General features: G+C 43.9%; 1 protein-coding gene across 3 annotated transcripts in view; it reads left to right on the top strand.

The window, feature by feature from the left end:
* UNC45B (unc-45 homolog B (C. elegans)) overlaps positions 1-12,326 on the top strand; it is a 41,686-nt gene extending 29,360 nt beyond the window's left edge. For all 3 annotated transcript variants that reach the window (XM_011968572.1, XM_011968571.1, XM_011968570.1), the window contains 6 exons: positions 941-1,007; positions 1,998-2,111; positions 2,477-2,592; positions 5,681-5,798; positions 8,565-8,720; positions 11,941-12,326. In XM_011968572.1, the coding sequence (XP_011823962.1) occupies positions 941-1,007; positions 1,998-2,111; positions 2,477-2,592; positions 5,681-5,798; positions 8,565-8,720; positions 11,941-12,201 (832 nt within the window). In that variant the 3' untranslated portion in view covers positions 12,202-12,326. The remainder of the gene's footprint in view (positions 1-940; positions 1,008-1,997; positions 2,112-2,476; positions 2,593-5,680; positions 5,799-8,564; positions 8,721-11,940) is intronic.
* The last annotated feature ends 9,295 nt before the right edge of the window (positions 12,327-21,621 follow it).

Raw genomic sequence — 21,621 nt, 5'->3', positions numbered from 1 at the left:
GGAAGAAGGAAAGAAAGAGGGAAAGAAGGAAAGGAAGGAAGAAGGAAAGAAAGGGAAAGAAGGAAAGGAAGGAAGAAGGAAAGAAAGAGGGAAGGAAGGAAAGGAAGGAAGAAGGAAAGAAAGAGGGAAAGAAGGAAAGGAAGGAAGAGAAGTGACATGGTGGGCAGGTGATCACAGGTGGAAGTTTGCATCAGGAGAAAGGAGGCCACTGTTCCTTCTTGTTACCTTGTTCCCAGAGATTAAAGGCACAGTCTCTGTGCAGTCTGGCCAGGGAGGCAGGCAAGATCACAGCTACAGTCCGATGCAATGGGTACCATGATGTGGGAAGCACAAAGGGCTGGTTGGAGCACAAGCAGTGTCCCCCAACCAGCCAGACTGGAGGGGAAGTGGGTGGGCAGCTGGTAAGGCCTCCTGGGGGATGTGACAACTCAATCAAGCTCTGAAGGAAGGAAAGGAGCCACCTAAATGCGGGAGAGAGAAGGTTCCAGGCAGAGAGAATAGCATCTGCAATGACACTGAGGATGGAGAGAGAATGAGTGAATTTGGGGTTCTCCTGCAATATGTCTGGGGCAGGGAATGCACAGGAGGGACTGGTGCTAGATGAGACAAGAGAGGAGGCCAGAGCCAGATAATGGAAGCCCTGGGGCACATCCACGTTGAAAAGTTTCTCCTGGGTGATTGTGTCCCTAAATAGGGATAGCGAGGGCGCTCTTTGCAACCTCACTTGGCCTTAATTCCTTCCCAGACAATTATTTCCATGAGGTCATCTTCCCAAGGTGGCTAATTCTGGGGCACAGGCACACAAGTGGCACTTTCCATGGTCTCCCTCTTTGTCCCAGGATTTCACTGGCTCCGACTAACTGGTCTGCTGCTGCTGCTGCTGCTGCCTGGGAAGGTGTGCCGGTGCATTAAATGTTCTCCTTTCTTCTCGGTCCCACAGGGTATTCCTGGCACTGTGTGACAACCCAAAGGACCGAGGCACCATTGTGGCTCAAGGTGGTGGCAAGGTAACTGGGCAGGACATGGTCCTTGCCATCCTAGAAGGTGCCTTTGTGCATGCTCTTTGCCCAGCCCAAGAATAATGTACCCTCTGCCCCAACTCAACTTCCTGGAATACCGCCATCACTTATCTGTGCCGTCTGTGCTCATAGCCCCAAGCCAATTTCTGCTTGACTTTATGCTATGATGGTATGTACTTTGGAATCCCATCTATCCTCCTTGCTATTGGAAGGAAGCACCATGCAAATATAGAGACCCTGGACTTTGATGTAGAAGACTTGTAGTTGAGTTCTTGCTCTGCCCCTTTTTGCCTGCATAACCTCAGGCAAAATACTTAATCTCTCAGCCATAGCTTCTTCATCTGTTAACTAGGGGAAAAATCACTTTCACTTTGCAGACTGTCACAAGAATTAGAGAAAATATAGAAAGTATTGGTTCATGGTAGGTGCTCAATAGATGTCTGATGTTAAGATTGGGTTTGGCTGAAACTCCATCTCTATTAAAAATACAAAAATTAACAGGGCGTGGTAGCGTGCGCTTGTAATCTCAGCTACTCAGGAACCTGAGGCAGGAGACTTGCTTGAACCCAGGAGGCAGAGGTTGCAACAAGCTGAGATCATACCATTGCAGTCCAGCCTGGGCAGCAAGAGTGAAACTCTGTGTCAAAAAAATAAAATAAAACAAACAAACAAACAAAAAGATTGGGTTTGGCTTGGGCAGAAAGTAAAAAATTTGTTGATTGAATTATTTAGTTTTCCAAAAGCTGAAGGAACATTTAGGTGGGTGGGAGGAAGTTGGGCAAAGACCTGGATGTGCACTGGGAACCAAGGGGAGTGAATATGTGATTAAGGATTTAATTGTTTTCCATGATGTGCAAGGGCTGATTATATGGCAGAGTCTTCCTGGACCGGGACAGACAGACAGCACCTGGAGCAGGAGAATAGGAGGGAAGCCTCTGGATGTCTGTGACTAAGTAGTGACCTTGCCCTTTCTTACAGGCCCTGATTCCCCTGGCTTTGGAGGGCACAGATGTGGGCAAGGTGAAGGCAGCCCACGCTCTAGCAAAGATCGCTGCTGTCTCCAATCCGGACATTGCTTTCCCTGGGGAGCGGGTAGGTGCTTGGGTAGATGGGATAGGGCAATGGGAGGGGTCTCCTCTGCTCCTAGAGGCCTTTCCCCTCGTCAGTATACCTCCAGCCTGGGAGAGGAGCATGGTACTGTCACAGGAAGGGTGCTGCATTGGAGGCACCTGGATTCCAGGCCTGGTTCTACCCCTGACAAACAGGATTGCCCTTTCCAAAATTCCGTTATACTGTCTATAAAGAAAATAATCCTGCCTGTCAGGATCATTGCGAGGATTAAATCAGACAATGTACGAGAAAGTGTTTTGGAAACTTTGCAGCTGGGCACCTATAAATGTAAGGCACTCAGGGAACAAAGTCCTCACCTGACCAAACCCTTGACCCCTCCCCAACAGGTGTATGAGGTGGTGCGGCCCCTCGTAAGCCTCTTGGACACACAGAGGGATGGGCTTCAGAACTATGAGGCTCTCCTAGGCCTCACCAACCTGTCTGGGCGGAGTGACAAACTCCGGTGAGTGTGGTGAGTGTGGCAGGGGTGGAGAGAGGTGGCTCAAAAAGTGTTTGTTTGAAATTTCACATAATGTGCTGAGAATGCTCTTCTCAGAAGACAACATCAAAGGCAAGGTGTGGGATTTGAGTTAGCACTTAGTAAACCACACAGTGAATATACCAAAGCCAAAAGATGCTGTAAGGCTTTTTTTTTGGTCTGAGTCTCACTCTGTTGCCCAGGCTGGAGTGCAGTGGCGCCATCTCAGCTCACCGCACCCTCCACCTCCAGGGCTCAAACTATTTTCCTGCCTCAGCCTCTCAGGTAGCTAGGACTACAGGAGTGTGCCACCATACCCAGCTAATTTTTGTATTTTTAGTAGAGAGAGGGTTTCCCCATGTTGGCCAAACTGGTCTCAAACTCGTGACCTCAGGTGATCTGCCCGCCTTGGTCTCCCAAAGTGTGGGATTACAGGTGTGAGCCACTGCACCCAACCAGCACTTCTTTCTAAAGTAGTAATGATCACCCTTCTAACTGGCGTGAGATGGTATCTCATTGTGGTTTTGATTTGCATTTCTCTGATAACCAGTGAAGATGAGCATTTTTTCACGTGTCTGTTGGCTGCATAAATGTCTTCTTTTGAGAAGTGTCTGTTCATATCCTTTGCCCACTTTTTGATGGGGTTGTTTTTATCTTGTAAATTTGTTTAAGTTCTTTGTAGATTCTGGATATTAGCCGTTTGTCAGATGGGTAGATTGCAAAATTTTTCTCCCATTCTGTAGGTTGCCTGTTCACTCTGTGATAGTTTCTTTTGCTGTGCAGAAGCTCTTTGGTTTAATTAGATCTCATTTGTCTATTTTGGCTTTTGTTGCCATTGCTTTTGGTGTTTTAGTCATGAAGTCTTTGCCCATGCCTATTTCCTGAATGGTATTGCCTAGGTTTTCTTCTAGGGTTTTTATGGTTTTAGGTCTTACATTTAAGTCTTTAATCCATCTTGAGTTAATTTTTGTATAAGGTGTAAGGAAGGGATCCAGTTTCAGCTTTCTACATATGGCTAGCCAGTTTTGCCAGCACTATTTATTAAATAGGGAATCCTTTCCTCATTTCTTGTTTTTGTCAGGTTTGTCAAATGTTATAGTTGTGTGGTGTTGTTTCTGAGGCCTCTATTCTGTTTCATTGGTCTATGTGTCTGTTTCAGTACCAGTATCATGCTGTTTTGGTTACTGTAGACTTGTAGTATACTTTGAAGTCTGATAGAGTGATGTCTCCAGCTTTGTTCTTTTTGCTTAGGATTGTCTTGGCTATGCCTGCTCTTTTTTGGTTCCATATGAACTTTAGAGTAGTTTTTTCCAATTCTCTTAAGAATTGGGGATGGCACTGAGTCTATAAATTATCTTGGGCAGTATGGCCATTTTCACAATATTGATTCTTCCTAGCCATGAGCATGGAATGTTCTTCCATTTGTTTGTGTCCTCTTTTATTTTGTTGAGCAGTGGTTTGTAGTTCTCCTTGAAGAGGTCCTTCACATCCCTTGTAAGTTGGATTCCTAGGTATTTTATTCTCTTTGTAGCAATTGTGAATGGGAGTTCACTAATGATTTGGCTCTCAAGGATCCAGAACTAGAAATACCATTTGACCCAGCAATCCCATTACCGGATATATACCCGAAGGATTATAAATCATGCTACTATAAAGACACATGCATGGCTTGGAGTGGTGGCTCACACCTGTAATCCCAGCACTTTGGGAGGCCAAGGCAGGTGGATCACGAAGTCAGGAGATCGAGACAACCCTGGCTAACATGGTGAAACCCTGTCTCTACTAAAAATACAAAAAAATTAGCCGGGCGTGGTAGTGGGCGCCTGCAGTCCCAGCTACTCGGGAGGCTGAGGCAGGAGAATGGTGTGAACCCAGGAGGCAGAGCTTGCAGTGAGCCGAGATTGCACCACTGCACTCCAGCCTGGGCAACAGAGCGAGACTCCGTCTCAAAACAAAACAAAACAAAACAAAAGACACATGCACACGTATGTTTATTGCAGCACCATTCACAATAGCAAAGACTTGGAACCAACCCAAATGTCCATCAGTGATAGACTGGATTAAGAAAATGTGGCACATATACACTGTGGAATACTATGCAGCCATAAAAAAGGATGAGTTCATGTCCTTTGCAGGGACATAGATGAAGCTGGAAACCATCATTCTGAGCAAACTGTCATAAGGACAGAAAACCAAACACTGCACGTTCTCACTGATAGGTGGGAGTTGAACAATCAGAACACATGGACATAGGGAAGGGAACATCACACATTGGGGCCTGTTGTGGGGTGGGGAGCTGGGGGAGGGATAGCATTAGGAGAAATACCCTAATGTAAATGATAAGTTGATGGGTGCAGCAAGCCAACATGGCACATGTATACCTATGTAACAAACCTGCACGTTGTGCACACGTACCCTAGAATTTAAAGTATTTAAAAAAAAAAAAGATATCCAGGTGGATAGTGGGATAAAATGTATTCCTCTGTGGAAGCAGGAGTATGTCAGCATGTACTGGGTTGTGATTCTTTTGGTTGCCAGTAGCAGAAAACTCAACTATAACAGGCCTAAGCATAAAGGAAATTTATTGGCTCATGTAGAGAAGAAGTCTGGGGTAGCAAGATTCAGGTGTGGCTTGATGCAGGGCTTACAAAGCTGACTTAGATTCCTGTTCTCTCTGTCTCTCCTCTCCTTTCTGTATTGTTTTAATTCTCAATGGGCTTTTCTGCTCTCTCATGGTTGTGAGGGGAGCTCTGGCCTTTACATCTTCTTGGATCTATATCCAGGATGAGAGAGAGAGAGAGAGAATTTCTTTACTGCAATAATATAGAGGCTCTCCAGTTGGGTGACATCCAGAACGCACTGCTGTGGCCAAGACGCCATGCTATATCATTTAGTTTAGGCCCATGGTGCCCCTCCTAGAGCTGGGGGCTGTTTGATGCCACATAAACCATGCTGGCTGAGGGTGTGGGAAGGATAGCACCAGAATGGAAGAATGGTCCCTAAATGGCCAGAAAACCCCCATGGTCACTGCAGAAGACTCAAGGGTCTGTCTTCCTCCACCCTCCTACCCTAGGCAGAAGATCTTTAAGGAGAGGGCCTTGCCGGACATCGAGAACTACATGTTTGAGAATCATGATCAGCTGCGGCAGGCGGCCACCGAGTGCATGTGCAACATGGTGCTCCACAAGGAGGTGAGGCAGGGGCTCAGGATGGAGACCCGGGCATGATCAAGGCACAGAGAGACAGGCCAGGGTCAGACCCTGGGGTGAGATCGGGGGCTGTTATGATGGCATTAAGGTAACACTTTGGGCAGAAAATCCAGGAATCCCTAAATCTTTCCTAGATTACAGTCCGCCTCCCTGTAGGGGCCCTGAGAGACAGATATATATAAAAGAAAAAATACAAAGCTAGGGCTTTGAATCCAAACCCTGGGCTAGATGAGGTGGAAGACACCATTTCCCTAAGTTACTTAGGCCTAAATAAACTTAAAACAAAGCAGGATATGAGACCAGGGCCTCTGAGAGGTCAAGGAAGGCTAGACCGCTTGCATTTATTGAAACTCCACATACATAAAAAAATGAAGAAATGCCAAATACAGTTATCAACCATTTCGGGATGTCTTAAATGTCAGCATTTAATGAACTACCACTGTTCCCATAGAAATTGCAATGCAATATAACTGTACTCATCACAGAATAATTATAGGGTTTATAAAAATAAAATGAATTCAGAACATGCTATAGGCCTCATGGTCCAGTTATGGGACAAATGATACCCATCTGGTGAATGTCTTCTTCTTCCCATCCTGTCAGAGTACTGCTGTGCCTGTAGATATAATCTTATCAGATATAACAGCAGGGTCTAAATTTGAGGCCCTTCATTAACATGAGGGCCAAGCTGAATGGCCCTCCTGGGCCCACATGTAGGGACTAGCGAGAGACCCAGTCTGTTTACCCCCAACGCCTGAACCTTAGATCTTCTCACTGTTTTAGGGGGAAAACCTAACCCATTAAAGCCTATTAAAGGCCGAGTGCAGTGGCTCATGCCTGTAATCCCAACACTTTGGGAGGCCGAGGTGGGTGGGTCACTTGAAGTCAGGAATTCGAGACCAGCCTGGCCAATATGGTGAAACTCTGTCTTTATTAAAAGTACAAACGTTAGCCAGGCATGGTGGTGGGTGCTTGTAGTCCCAGGTACTCTGGAGGCTGAGACATGAGAATTGCTTGAACTTGGGAGGCAGAGGTTACAGTGAGCCGAGATCATGCCACTGCACTCCAGCCTGGGTGACAAAGCAAGGCTTCATCTCAAAAAAAAAAAAAAAAAAAAAAAGCATATTAAAGTCAGGGGGAATGAAGCTACCAGGGTCTACCAGGGAGCTGGCCTAAGGCTAGGCTGGGGGCCTGGAAACCATGGGGGAGACAGAGAGTGTGTCCAGGGAGATGGGGTTGGGAGGCTGAGAGGTTGAGGGAGGTAATGGGAGGAGGGAGGCAACCTTTCCTATGGGAGCACCGGCTGCTACAACAACTCAAGTCAAAATGTTCAGTGGTCCCAATAGGATAGAAGTTCATTTCTTGCTCACCATGTCAAAGTCATATTTGGATTTGGATTTGATGGCTCACTTTTTTTTTTTTTTCTGAGATGGAGTCTGGCTCTGTCACCCAGGCTGGAGTGTAGTGGTGTGGTCTCGAATTACAGCAACCTCCGCCTCCTGGGCTCAAGCAATTGTCCTGCCTCAGCCTCCCGAGTAACTGGGACTACAGCGCGTGTCACCACCCCTGGCTAATTTTTTGTATTTTTAGTAGATACAGGGTTTCACCGTGTTAGCCAGGATGGTCTTGATCTCCTGACCTCATGATCTGCCCGCCTTGGCCTCCCAAAGTGCTGGGATTACAGGCGTGAGCCACTGCGCCCAGCCGGGTGGCTCACTTTCAAGCTGACTCAGGGATCCAGGCTTCTTTGATCATCAATAACTGCCTTCTCCTCTGCCACACTGGGAGTGGATTCCACTCTGATGGTGAATGGGGAGACAGACCGAGGGAGAGGTGCCTAAAAGTGACACACATCACTTCCGCTCATGTTCCATCTATGAGAACTAGGCCACCACCACATCGAGATGTGAGAAATGGGGGAATGTAGTCCATGTAAGGGCAGCTGCTTCCCAGAAACAACTGTATCCCATGAGAAGGGGCCATGCTGACCCGTCTGATATATGGTGACCTCTGCCATGCTCTCACCTCCGATGACCACTACTCCAGTTTCAGGGAGATGAAGATAGAGGGTCACACCTGGGAAGCTGTGATCTTGGTCCCCTTTTGGAGTTCCACTTCTAAGAAACCTGGCCCAGTAGAATGCTCTGAGACTTGACCACCTAGATTTTACAGTAGTGCAGAGGGTTGAGGATGAGATGCTGTGAGGGGTTAATGTCAGGGTACTTGTCCCCTGGAAGCTCTTCTCCTGGTTTTCAGATCCTTGGGAAGCCTCATCTCTCACCTGGTGGAGACGGCACTGTAGCTTTCTAATACCGAGCAAACCACCTAATTGTTCCCTGCTTCTGCCCCAGTCCCTGCAAAATCATTTTATGGAAGACCCTGAAGTCCCATCCATTGTGGGAGAAACCTTCCAAGCTTCCCCAAAGCGATGGGAAATACAGTTCCTCAGGCATCATCTACCCTGCAGGAGTCTGCGCCTGCCTCCTTCCCCTGCTGTGGAGGCTGAATGCAAACAGAGGTGGTGAAGCACACTAGATGGGGAATTCTTTGTTTTCTTTATTTGGAAGAATTTGTAGCCCCTTCATTCAACCAGTCGGGGAAGGCTTCTTGGGGGAGGTAGCATGAGTGAGCTGCTCAGAGGGAAACGCTAAGGGATCTTGGGTTGGAGAACTTCAGATGTATCTTACCCTCTTCAGGCTGGGCAGATTGGGGACAGTTTTCTCTGAGCCATGTTCCTGCCTCCCACAGGTACAGGAAAGGTTCTTGGCTGATGGGAACGACCGGCTGAAGCTGGTGGTGCTGCTCTGCGGGGAGGATGATGATAAGGTGCAGAATGCGGCTGCAGGGGCTCTGGCCATGCTGACAGCAGCACACAAGAAACTGTGCCTCAAGATGACTCAAGTGGTAAGAGCTGGCCCTGGGGATAGGAAGGGTTGGATGGGCTCCAGGGAATCTCCCCACTCACAGACCACACTGGATGATCCTTTGGGGAGACCAGCTCCTAAAGAAACCTCTCACAGCCGCCAGGCATCTGTTCTTACTGCCTAAGGAAAGGAGTGTCTATTCCCTTCAGTGCCTTACATTCATTATTTGGTCTTCCCAAGTGTGCTAGCTCAACCCCTCCCACTGGAGTTTCACCCATTGCCTTTAGAGGTGCATATACCTCATTGCTTAAGAACAACAGCAATGCTAATCACTGCCGTGGAGCTCCAGAGCTTCCCAAGAGAAGCACGGTTGTGGTTGGGATGCCATAAGGAACTTACGGTTTGGCAAAAAAGCTGCAGATTCTCTTAAGTGGACACAATGACCAACTCCTATGAGACTGTTTCCATTGCAGCAGGTGTAATGGAAATGATCTCTGTATAGTCACAAACATGGGAGTGCACAATGAAACTTTCCTTATTTTACCAAACTGAAGAGTTTGTGGGCACTCATCTCTCCCCATGGTGAAAAATGTGGACATCTCAATTCAAAGGTGTTCATGTCTGGTTTAAAGGCAGGCTCTTTTAGATAGTCAGTGTAAGGTGTGTATGTATCAGCGGGTGTGTTCTCTAAGTTCCAAGGGGGGTTATGTTGTCCTGGCATCTGACAAGGGTGTATCTGTTGAATGTAGTTCATCCTGCATGGTCTTTGGACTTCAACCTCTTTCCCTAAGGCAAGCTTCTCAAAACTGTAATGTGTTTAAGAATCACCTAGGCAACTTGTTAAAACAGTTTCCCCACATGTTTTGATTTAGTAGATTGGGGGTGGGATGCTAACAGCTTGGGGACCACACTTTGAAACCACTGCCCTAAAGCAGCCTCTTCTGGTGTTATGGGCACATAACTCTTGTAAGTCCTCACAGGACCCTCTGTGACTCCTTGCACTTACTGAGTTCCAGGTGTTGCCCTAAGTGTTTACATTTATTAAGTCATTTAATCATCCAAACCACCCTGTGAGGTGGATATTATTATTATCATCATCCCTATTTAACAAATGAGGAAACTGAAGTGCAGAAAAGCAACTAGACCAAGGCCACACAGCCTGTTAGTTGGGAAGGGATTGGAACCCTTCAGGATTGCCAACCCACTCCTGTCCACTTCTTCGTTTTTCCTTGCGGGGCTCAGAAATCTTGGCTGCATTTTTGTTCTGACATGGGGCTTCCTGGGGACTCTGTGAAGCTGCTCAGACTCATCTTTTGTGCCACCCCATGGCCATGTTGGATGCTGGACATCTCTAGTCTCATGTCATCTGGGCTATGCCCTGGGCTATACTTCCTGCCCTGGAATCCCATCCTTGTTGAGTTTCTATCACTGCTTCCTTTGACCCTCGGTGACTCATCCCAGGGACCGATGGGTCTGGGACCCATTATCAGTTACACTTCAGCCTAGAAACTTTCCAGCCTAGAACCGTGCCACAGCTAGCTGAGTTTTCATGTTCTTTCATTGGGATAGGACATTCAGTGCAGAGTTTACAAAAGTTGGGTTAGATGCTCAAAAGCCAAGAATTTGCTTTTTCTTCCCCCTGCATCTGTCTCCCCATGTGCTTGTGGAAAGCGAGCCCTGCTGACAAATGCCAGGTGAGGGTAACAGGTACAAAGCAGCCCAAGGGAAAACCTTTGCATTGATGTTTTTTTTTTTAATTCATTTTTATTTTTATTTATTTATTGTTTGAGACAGAGTCTTGCTCTTTTGCCCAGGTTGGAGTGCAGTGGTACAATCTTGGCTCACTGCAACTTCCACCTTCTGGGTTCAAGCGATTCTCCTGCCTCAGCCTTCCTAGTAGCTGGGATTACAGGCGTGTGCCACCACGCCTGGCTAATTTTTGTATTTTTAGTAGAGAGGGGGTTTCCCCATGTTGGCCAGGCTGGTCTTGAACTCCTGACCTCATGCTCCACCTGCCTCAGCCTCCCAAAGTGCTGGGATTACAGGCATGAGCCACCGCACTCAGCCTGGGTTGATGTCTTAAATCATCACCTACTTGCCCTGCATCCACTTCTATTTGTTGAGCACATACTAAGCTCCAGCCCCCATGCTAAGCTCTTTCCATGTATTATCTCATTAAAGCACCACAATGTTAGAGGTAGGTGTAGAAGATGACCCTGAAGCTTACAGAGGTTAAATAACTTAGTTGAGGCCATGTAGTTGGTAAGTGGCTGAGCTGGGACCTGAACACTGGCCTCTCTGACTCCAAACCCCCATGCTGATGACCATTCTACTCTGCTGCCCCAAGTATATCTGTTGAATGATACAGGAGTAAAGCCTCCTGGTTCTATTCTCAGCATTATCTCTGTCTCCTAGGATGATTGGAGGGGTCTAGAGTCCTACCTTCCCAAGAATAGTAGTTGGATTGCTTCATAGCTGGGAATGGAGGAAGAATGGGAGTGAGGATACGTTTAAGACTCTTGTGTTGATTCCAGTTAAAAACAGGGCTAGGGGAGAGCATGTCTGCATGTCTGGAGCTGATGTCTCAAAGGGCACCTGGCTTGGCAGAAGCAGGCATTGCCAATGTGCCCAGGGTGAGAATCTTCCTTTTGAAAACTCTGCATCCCTGTTCTTCTCAGGTTTGCAGTGGGTCTGGCCCTTTGCTTCTTAAGCTGCTTAAGAAATAAATGGATTTGGGAATATGAATCCTCTACTATTTCCAGATGTGTGACCATAGCTAAGTTATGCTGATTCCTTTAATTCTTTTGCTTTAGTTCATTTTCTGTTGCTATAACAGAATACCTGAGACTAGGTAAAAGAAAAGAGGTTTATTTTGGCTCACAGCTCAGAAGGCTGGGAAGTCTAAGATCAGACAGCATCATCTGATTTGCTTTTGGTGAAGGTCTTATGCTGTGTCATAGTATGATTTAGAAGCAGAAGGGGAAATGTGTGTGTGTGAAAAGGATAAAACACAAGAGGTGGCAACTGGGGCCATGACTGGCTATCATGGTTACTAATCTAGTCCCTTGAGAGCGAGAACTCACTGCTGCAAGAATTGACACATTCCTGTGACAGCAGCATTAATTCCTCTTAATGACCTAATCACCTCTTAAAGGCCCCACCTCCCAACATTGCCACACCAGGGACCCACATTTCCAACACATGAACTCTGCGGACACACTCAAACTTAGCACCCTCCTTACCTTTTTTCCTGCTTCCAGACAACCCAGTGGTTGGAGATCCTCCAGCGGCTTTGCCTGCACGACCAGCTGTCTGTCCAACACCGGGGCCTGGTCATCGCCTACAACCTACTGGCAGCCGATGCTGAGCTGGCCAAAAAGCTGGTGGAGAGTGAGCTGCTGGAGATCCTGACTGTGGTGGGCAAACAGGAGCCAGATGAGAAGAAGGCAGAAGTGGTTCAGACAGCCCGAGAATGTCTCATCAAGTGCATGGATTATGGCTTCATTAAACCAGTGTCTTAGACAGGGACCCTCAGGGATGCTGGGAGTGGTCCTGTACTGTGCAGAGTCCTGGGTTGGGTTCTCCTGGAGTGTCAGGTCATCTAGGGATCATAGCAGTGACAAGGAAGTCTCAATATAAAGGAAAGACTTGACCGTTCCCTGAGTTGTGAATCTTCTCCTTTGTCCTGACAGAGTTTGGATGTTTCATTCTCTCTCTTGCTTCCTATCTCCTTACATCTGTCAAGTTTCAGAAATTCCAAGAATAATTTTCATCCATGATTAGAACATAGGTTGAATCATTCTTTTTGTACCCATTTTGAAGGCCAGGATAATAGGTTGAAGTTCTTTATATTTTGGAAAATGGATTTTGTGGTAAGGTAGGAACTAACGAGTGTGTGCATATAAAGGTTAATGCTGTTGTATTTGGATGCTGATCTGTGCTGTTTTCATGACCTCTCTGCCACACTATTTGAATCAGTCTGTTCGGAACAGTGTGTTTCACCTTCAGTGCTCTGTCCCAGCCCTATGCCCATTCCCATCACTTCACTGTGATGGAAATAGAGTTTATGTTCAACAGTGAGACATGACCTCTGCAATTTGCTTGGGAAAGTCTTCCAAGCAAGACGGACATGATGAATACAAATAAGATCATCTTCAAACAAAAAATAAATAATTCATTGGCTCATGTATCTTGGCCATCCAGGGAAGGTCTGACATTGTTAGATCCAGAGTTTCAAATGTCATCACCATGGATGTGTCTTTTTCTCTCTCTCATTTTCTCTCCCCATATCTTGTCTTTTATTTATTATAGGTTGATCTCATTCCCTGGCGGGCTCTCTCCCTGTGATAGGAAAGAGTCCCCAGCAGCCCCAGGCTTACATAGCTATTATAGTTCATTATGGAAGAGAAGAGAGAAGAGCATTCTCAATAACTCAGCAAAGTCCCCAGGAATGACTCTGATATGTCTATGTCTCAGGTCACATTTCCATCTATGAACCAATCATATTCAGAGGTGGAATGCTAATTGGCCAGGTCTGGGTCATATATACAAGTCTAGGTTAAGAAGGAGCTTCATCCCTGTCCAATTGACATGGACTGATTAGGGGTATTAATGGAAGAGGTGTGCCACCACAAAAGAATGTACCCTGGGCAGATCGAAGAACATGTTCTGTATGTCAGGCTTGGCCACAAAAGAATGACACAAGTACTATGCCGTAGATCAGAACCTCTCTTTTAATACTGCCTTTTTAGCATGGTTGAGATAGCTAAGATCTAGTACTGTCACTCAGGTATGTCCCAATTCTACCTACATTTATTGAAGGGTCAACAGTTCTGATCTCAGCATTGGGTAAAGGGTGGGACATTTAGATTTATGGTCCTTGGTGAAAACAATTTACAACGTTCTGTTGTGTAGTAAGTGTAAGTGTACATATGCCTGGAAAAGAGACAAACTATCAGAAAGTTGCACTGTTGCGGTATGGGCCAAATCCAACATAATACCCGCTATACCTCTACAGAACTAAAACCTTAGTTTCTCAGATCTTTACATACAGCCTACATTTTACTAACTCTTGCATGGGCTTGTTTCACAGCAGGAAACTATACTCATCATATCCTTATGATAGAGAATGACAACATTCAAAAAGGTGTGGCCCTTCTGAAGATATATACAACATTCATCATCAATAAATGGCATGATTTGACCCCTGTCAAATTCTTTCCTTCTTTCTTCATATGTGGGCTTGAGTGGGTGTATTTAGCTCCTTTAAACAAAACTCTTTCAGAGATAGGGCCATACTCTTACGCATTTTGACTCTCATGAGGTTACATGTGCCAGTGGCATTCAGGGCTAGTTAGATAAAGCTCATCTTGTTTGGATTGCAGGGATTTTTTTTTTTTTTTTTTAACAGGGTCTTGCTCTGTAACCTAGGCTCAAGGGCAGTGGTGCAGTCATGGCTCACTGCAACCTTGGTCTCCACGGCTCAAGTGATCTTTCTACCTCAGTCTCCAGAATAACTGGGACTACAGGCACACACCACCACCCCCAGCTAATTAAAAACTTTTTTTTTTTTTTTAGAGACAGGGTCTCACTATGTTGCCCAGTCTGGGCAACCACATTCTTTAACATGAATATTTTATAAATAGTCCAACAAGATCCAGAGGAAAGCTGAATTCCATCATCTGATTTTTGCCACTGGTCTACTATCTGGCTAAGTCTTCATGGGAGGCCTTTAAGAAAAGCTGTGACAAATACCTTTGTTTCCCACTGCCTAGATTACATAAGTGGTTGGCTTTTCCAGCCTAGACTCTTAGTCACCATTGCTTGTAAGAGGACCCTTCTTTGCAGATTCCTATTTATTTTCATCTATGCTTTCAAACAGACCGATGCTAGCCTGTGATCAAACAGACCGATGCTAGCCTAAGATTATCTCTTTATTGAGGTAGCTTGCTCAAAACCAGCAAGGAACAGCCAATACCTGCCAACTTTCTAGGTTTTTCCAACCAATTCTCTTACAGAAAACCTATGAATACCTTAGAGGTATGTTTCTTAGTGTCCCAACATATAATGGAAAATTTCATCATTTTTATCATTACTTTTAACTGAAGTATGTTGCTATCAGATAACTTGGTCTGTATCATATTAATCCTTTGCCATTTGATAAGCATATATATATATATATATATTTTTTTTTTTTTTTTTGAGACAGAGTCTCACTCTGCCGCCCAAGTTGGAGTGCAGTGGCCGGATCTCAGCTCACTGCAAGCTCCGCCTCCCGGGTTCACGCCATTCTCCTGCCTCAGCCTCCTAAGCAGCTGGGACTACAGGCGCCCACCACCTCGCCCGGCTAGGTTTTTTTTTTTTTGTATTTTTTAGTAGAGACGGGGTTTCACCATGTTAGCCAGGATGGTCTCGATCTCCTGACCTCGTGATCCGCCCGCCTCGGCCTCCCAAAGTGCTGGGATTACAGGCTTGAGCCACCGTGCCCAGCCATAAACCTTGTTTCTTTATAAATTACTTGGGCTCAGGTATTTTGTTAAGCAACACAAACAGACTAAAACAGTAGAAATCCTTGTCTTATTCCAGATCTTACAGGAAAGGCTTTGAGTGTAATGTTAGCTGTGGGCTTCTCATAAATGACCTTTACTGTGCCGAGTTACGTTTCTTTTTTAAAAATTTGCACTCAGGGTTATCCTCAAAGAGATATATGCCTCTACATCTAATTTGGTGAAATTTTTTTGTCATCTTTCTCTCTCTCTCTTTCTCTCTCTCTGTTGCTCTGACTCTCTGCCTAGGAAATGGAAGATAAGAGAGAGTTTTTATCATAGAAGGATATTAAATTTTATCAAATGATTTTTGGCATCTAATAGATGATTATATGGTTTTTGTCTTTCATTCTGTTAATGTTGCATGTCACATTTATTGATCCTTGCATTCCAGTGATAAAAACATTTCTCAAAAGAAGACATGCAAATAGCCAACAGATAATGAAAAAATGCTCAGCATCACTAGAGAAATGCAAAGTAAAACCACAATGAGATATAATCTCTCACTTGTCAGAATATTTATTATTATATTTTTAGTCATCCTGTACTTTATTTCAAAACAGAGTGTTTTCAAATGAAAAAACAAAAGATAAGTGTTGGTGAGGATGTAGAGCAAAGGAAACACTTGTACACTGTTGGTGGAAACGTAAATTGGTGCAGCCAGCATGGAAAACAGTATGGAGATCCCCCCGCCCAAAAAGAAAAAAAAACTAAAAATAGAATTATTATGTGATTTAGAAATCTCTCTGCAGGGTATTAATGCAAATGACTCGAAATCAGTTTGTCGAAGGGATATCTGCACTCCTATGTTCATTGCAACACTATGCACAATAGCCAAGTAACGGACTTAACCTCAGTCCATCAACAGATGAATGGATTTTTAAAAATGTAGTGCATATATACAATGGAATACTATTCAGCCTTTAAAAAGAAGGAAATTCTGGGCTGGGTACAATGACTCACACCTGTAATTCTAACACTTTTGGTGGGCAGATCACTCGAGGTCAGGAGTTTGAGACCAGGCTGACCAACACGGTGAAACCCCGTCTCTACTAAAAATACAAAAATTAGCTGGGTGTGGTGGCATATGCCTGTAATCCCAGCTACTCGGGAGGCTGAGGCCGGGGAATGGCTTGAATCTGGGAGGCAGAGGTTTCGGTTAGCTGAGACTGCGCCACTACACTCCAGCCTGGGTGACGGAGTGAGTGAGACTCCATCTCAAAAGAGAGAGAGAGAGAGAGCGCAAGTGAGAGAGACAGAGAGTGAAGGAAATTCTGAAATTTGTGACAACATTGATGGAATTGGAGAACATTATGCTAAGTGAAATAAGTCAGGCCCAGAAAGATAAATACCACATGTTCTCAGTTATATGTGGAATTTAAAACAATGAACTTACAGAAGTGGAGAGTATAATGGTGGTGACAGAAGCTGGAAGATGGGGAAATGGGGAGGTGATGGTCATAGGATATTTCAAGTAGGGACAATATGATTTTTCTTTTTGTGCATTCTATTGCACAGCATGGTGAATATAGTTAATAGTAGAGTGTTGTACATTTCAAAATTGCTAAGTAAATTTCAAATGTTCTTGCCATAGAAAAAATGTTAAGTATTTGAGGTGATGGAAATGTTAACTAGCTTGATTTAATTATTTCACACTGCATTCATAAATCATTAACATCATTTTATACCCCATAAATTTTTTTCCCCACGCAACTCCCTCTTCACGGAACCCATCAATCTATACAATTAAAAATTATCAATTTACAATACAAAAAGAAGAAAAAAAGAGAAGCATAAAATTGAAAACTTAGAAATAAAACTTTTAAATTATTCACACGACAGGATTGTACATGTAAAAAATCTGATAGCTACAAACTGTTAGAACCAATAAGTGAATTTAGATACAAAGTCCATTTTCAAAAATCAATTGTATTTCTACATACCTATAACAGGAAATTAAGTTTTTAAAGATGGTGCCATTGTAATATCATAAAACATCAATGCCTTGAAATAAATTATGAAAGATGTTTAAGAATTCTAACTATAAAATATTATTTACAAAAATAAAAGAAAACTCATATAGAGAGATATTACTATATTCATGGATTGGATGACAACATTATAAAGATATACATTCTCCCCAAATTGATATATAGATTCCATGAAAGCCCAATAAAACTTTGAGGCTTTTGGTGGGACAAACATTGGTAAGTTATTTGTAAAATGTTTATGAAAAGCGATAGAATCAAGAATAGCAATGACCATCTTGGAGGATAATAAAGTTTGGCCAGGCATGGTGGCTCACTCCTGTAATCCCAACACTTTGAGGGGCTTAGGCAGAAGGTATTTCCTGGGACCAGGAGTTTGAGACCAGCCTGGAAAACATAGTGAATCTCCATTTCTACATATTTTTTTTTAACTAAAAAGAAAAGAAAACAAGAATAAGTTGGAAGACTAACCGTGAATATCAATATAAGGTCATAGTTATTAAGATGGCATGATGTCAGCAAAAGAATATGAAAATAGACCAATGAAACAGAAGAGAGAATTCAGAAATAGACTCACACATATAGGTGCACTTGACTTATGACGAAGATGACACTACAGAACAGTGGGGAAAGGATGAACTTTTCGACAAATGATATTGGGTCAACTAGCTATCCATATGGAAAAAAATTAAACTTAACCCCTCCCTCACAACACACTCAAACATCAGGTGGATTAGAGATCTAAATGTGAAAAGTAAAACTAGAAATATTCTTACAACACAGGGCTAGACAGTTTAAAAAAATAAAAAAGAAATATTCTAGAAGGTAACACTAGATACTATCTTCATGAGTTGGAGGAGGCAGGTATTTCTTGAATGAGACATAGAAGCACTAACCATAAAGGAAAATGCTGATAAAGAGGACAACTTTGTTAAATAGGAGCTTCCATTCATGAAAAGACATTATTAAGACTTCAATTCATGAGAAGACACTATTAAGACAGTAATAAAGTCAGCCACAGAGTGGAAAGAGATTGCTAAACATTTAATCAGTAAAGAACTTGTCCCAGCCTGGTCAACAAATTGAGACTGCATCTCTACAAAAAATTAAAAATTATCCAGGCATGGTGGCATGTGCCTGTGGTTCCCAGCTACACAGGAGGCTGAGGCAGGAAAATTGCTTGATTTCAGGAGGTCGAGGCTGCAATGAGCCAGATTTGCATCACTGCGCTCCAGCCCGGGCAACAAAGGGAATCCTGTCTCAGAAAAACAAACAAACAAACAAACAAACAAAAACAAAGCAAGCTACTTGTACAGACACCCATCTCTACAAAGAGTACATTAAAAATGTTAGCTGGGTGTGGTGGCACATGCCTATAGTCCCAGCTGCCTGGGAGTTGGGGGCTGAGGTGGGAAGATTGCTTGAGTCCTAGAGGTTGAGGCTGTAGTGAGCCATGACGGTGACACTGCACGCCAGCCTGGGTGACAGAGGAAGACCCTGTCTGAAAAAAAAGCAAATTAAAAAAAATTAAAACGCTGACAAAACTAAGTGTTGGTGAGAATATGGAATAACTGGAACTCTTACACACTGCAGATGGGAATGTGAATTGCTACAAAAACTTAGGAAGATGTATTTGGCAGTATTCTCTAAAAGTGCTTGACATAAAATTGAACATATGCATAGCCAGGAACTCCAAGGTACACAGCCAACAGAAATATGTACTTGTGTATGTGTGTCACAATGAGAGAGAACACTTTTCATCGTGGCTCCCAAATGGAAATAACCCCAATGTCCATAGTAAATGGAAAAATTGTCCAATATGGATACAGGAGAAAACGATACACCAGTGTAAATGCCACATTACTGCTAAGTACAACAACGCAGATGTGACTTACAAATATAATATTCAAGTGAAAGAAGCTGGACCTAATAGAGTACACCGTACAGTGAATGATCCGTTTATACCAGTTCAAAACCAGGCAAGACTAGTAGGTGATGTTAAAAGTCAGGATGGTGGTTACTTGCAAGCAGAGCATAAGGTTAGTGGTGGGGAGGGGCACCATAGCAGCTTCGAAGTTTTGGTTTGGGTGTGTTCACTTTCATCAAGCTTGAGATGTGTGCACTTTTCTGTGTAATGCTATGTTTCACTTTGTTAAAGCTTAGTTTAAAAAGTGAATAATACCTTTCTCTTAGAGTTGTTGTGATAACACATAAAATAGCGGATCTGAAGCAACTGGTTCTTAGTATGAGAATAGCATTGATTCTATAGTATATTATTATTAGTATAAGACCGGTATTTATTCTACAGTATATTCTTATTATAATAGCATAAGAATAACATTTATTCTATAATATATTCATACTAGTGTAAGAATAGCATTTATCCTACAGTATATTCTGATTAGTATAAGAATAGCATTTATTCTATGGTATACTCTTATTAGAATAAGAATAGAATTTATGCCATAGTATATTCTTACTAGTATAAGAATAGCATTTATTCCTACACTAAGAAAAAGTTGCTTTAGATCTGTTATTTTATGTATTCCTCACACCAACTCTAAGAGAAAGGTATTATTCACTTTTTAAATTAAGCTTTTACAATGTGAAACATAGCATTACACAGAAAAGTGCACATTTCAAACTTGATGAAAATAAACACACCCAGACCAATTTTATTTTATTTTTTTGACAGGGTCTTATTCTGTCACCTAGGCTTGAGTGCAGTGGTGGTGATTACAGCTCACTGTAGCCTCCGCCTCCTGGGCTCAAGCAATCCTCCCACTTCAGCCTCCTGATTAGCTGGGACCACAGGCACATGCTACCATGCCCAGCTAATTTTTTTATTTTTGGTAAAGAAGGGTTTCATCATGTTGCCCAGGCTGCTCTCGAACTCCTGGGCTTAAGCGATCTTTCCACCCTGGCCTGGCAAAGTGCTGGGATTACAGGCGTGAGCCATTGTGCTCGGCCACACCTTTCTTTTCTATGCACTGTTTAATATAACCTTTGTGGCCCTGATCTTTGGGGTTCTGAGGTCTGTGGGCTGTTCACCTACTAGTATGGAAGTCCAAAACCCAATACACCTAAATACCGAGACAATAGATTTCACGGCGGTTCATAACCATGAAAGATTTCACAGGAAACAGCCACACAATGAGCCAAGTTTCTAGGTTCTGCGCAAGTAGGTGAGTATTGTATTTTGGGTGAAAACAGGTTCCTGAGATTATTCGCTAGGGGTTGTGTTCCCCATGGTTGCCTGTGCATGAGCAGGCGTGGTGGAAATCTTTGTAGGGCAACAACATGGGATGGGGTTGGCAGGACCCAGGCTAGCCCATAGAGCCCAGTGTATCCCATCTCAAAGATCAACTAGGTCTGGCGCAGTGGCTTGTGCTTGTAATACCAGCACTTTGGAAGGTGGAGGTAGGAGGATCCCTTGAGCCTGGGAGGTTGAGGCTGCAGTGAGCCCTCATCACGCCACCACACTTCAGCCTGGGTGACAGAGTGAGACCCTGTCTCAATCAATCAATCAACAATCAATAATCAATTAGATTCCTTTTGGGTACCAGTTCCCAGAGATTGAGGTCTGTGTGAAAAGAGATTTCCTTTCCCATATATTGCTTGGGGATGTGGGAACTAGAAAGGAACCCTCTAGGGCAGGGTCTGGGTTGGGGGCATAGAAGATGGGCTGAGGATATTGGAAGCAGAGGAGTCTGGGAAGGGAAAGTGCTGGGACTGTTTAGGATTGGTTTTACTGCTCATATGGAGTTGCTTGGTATCTGAAGTGCCTGCGATACAAATGCCAGGATACCTACCCACCCACCCAAAGAGTGGTAGTCTGCCTTCTTCCATTTGCACCTCTTGGAAATCCACCACCAAGCTTGAAGAATTCACCCCCCAAAATTTTAAGTGTTACTAGGTTTTCACGTAAGACTTTGGTAGTGTGGATAGCTGTGATTGGCATGTGAGTCATAGCCAGTCACAGCTGCCAATTACACTGAGGTTGGAACACCATTTTTACTTTCACTACAACACGAGAAGCCTTGAAAATAAAATCTTAACATTAAAAAAATGGTAGACTGGGCACAGTGGCTCATGCTTACAATCCCAGCACTTTAGAAGGCCGAGGTGGGCGGATTGCTTGAGCTCAGGAGTTCAAGATCAGCCTGGGCAACATGGCAAAACCCCGTTTCTACAAAAAAAAAAAAAAATACAAAAAATTAGCTGGACGTGATGGCATGCACCTGTGGTCCCAGCTACTTGGGAAACTGAGGTGGTAGGATCTCGAGCCCAAGCAACTGAAGCTGCAGTGAGCTGTGAATGCACCACTGCACTCCAGCCTGGGCAACAGAGGAGACCTTGTCTAAAAAAGAAAAAAAAAAAAAGTAATAGAGGCTGTAGGAAAGAACAG

This window comes from Mandrillus leucophaeus, unplaced genomic scaffold (assembly GCF_000951045.1).
Source record: "Mandrillus leucophaeus isolate KB7577 unplaced genomic scaffold, Mleu.le_1.0 Scaffold849, whole genome shotgun sequence".
In the NCBI taxonomy this organism is placed as follows: Eukaryota; Metazoa; Chordata; class Mammalia; order Primates; family Cercopithecidae; genus Mandrillus; species Mandrillus leucophaeus.
The sequence above is the reverse complement of the archived record's forward strand: the minus strand, read 5'-3'. Positions and strand labels throughout refer to the sequence as shown.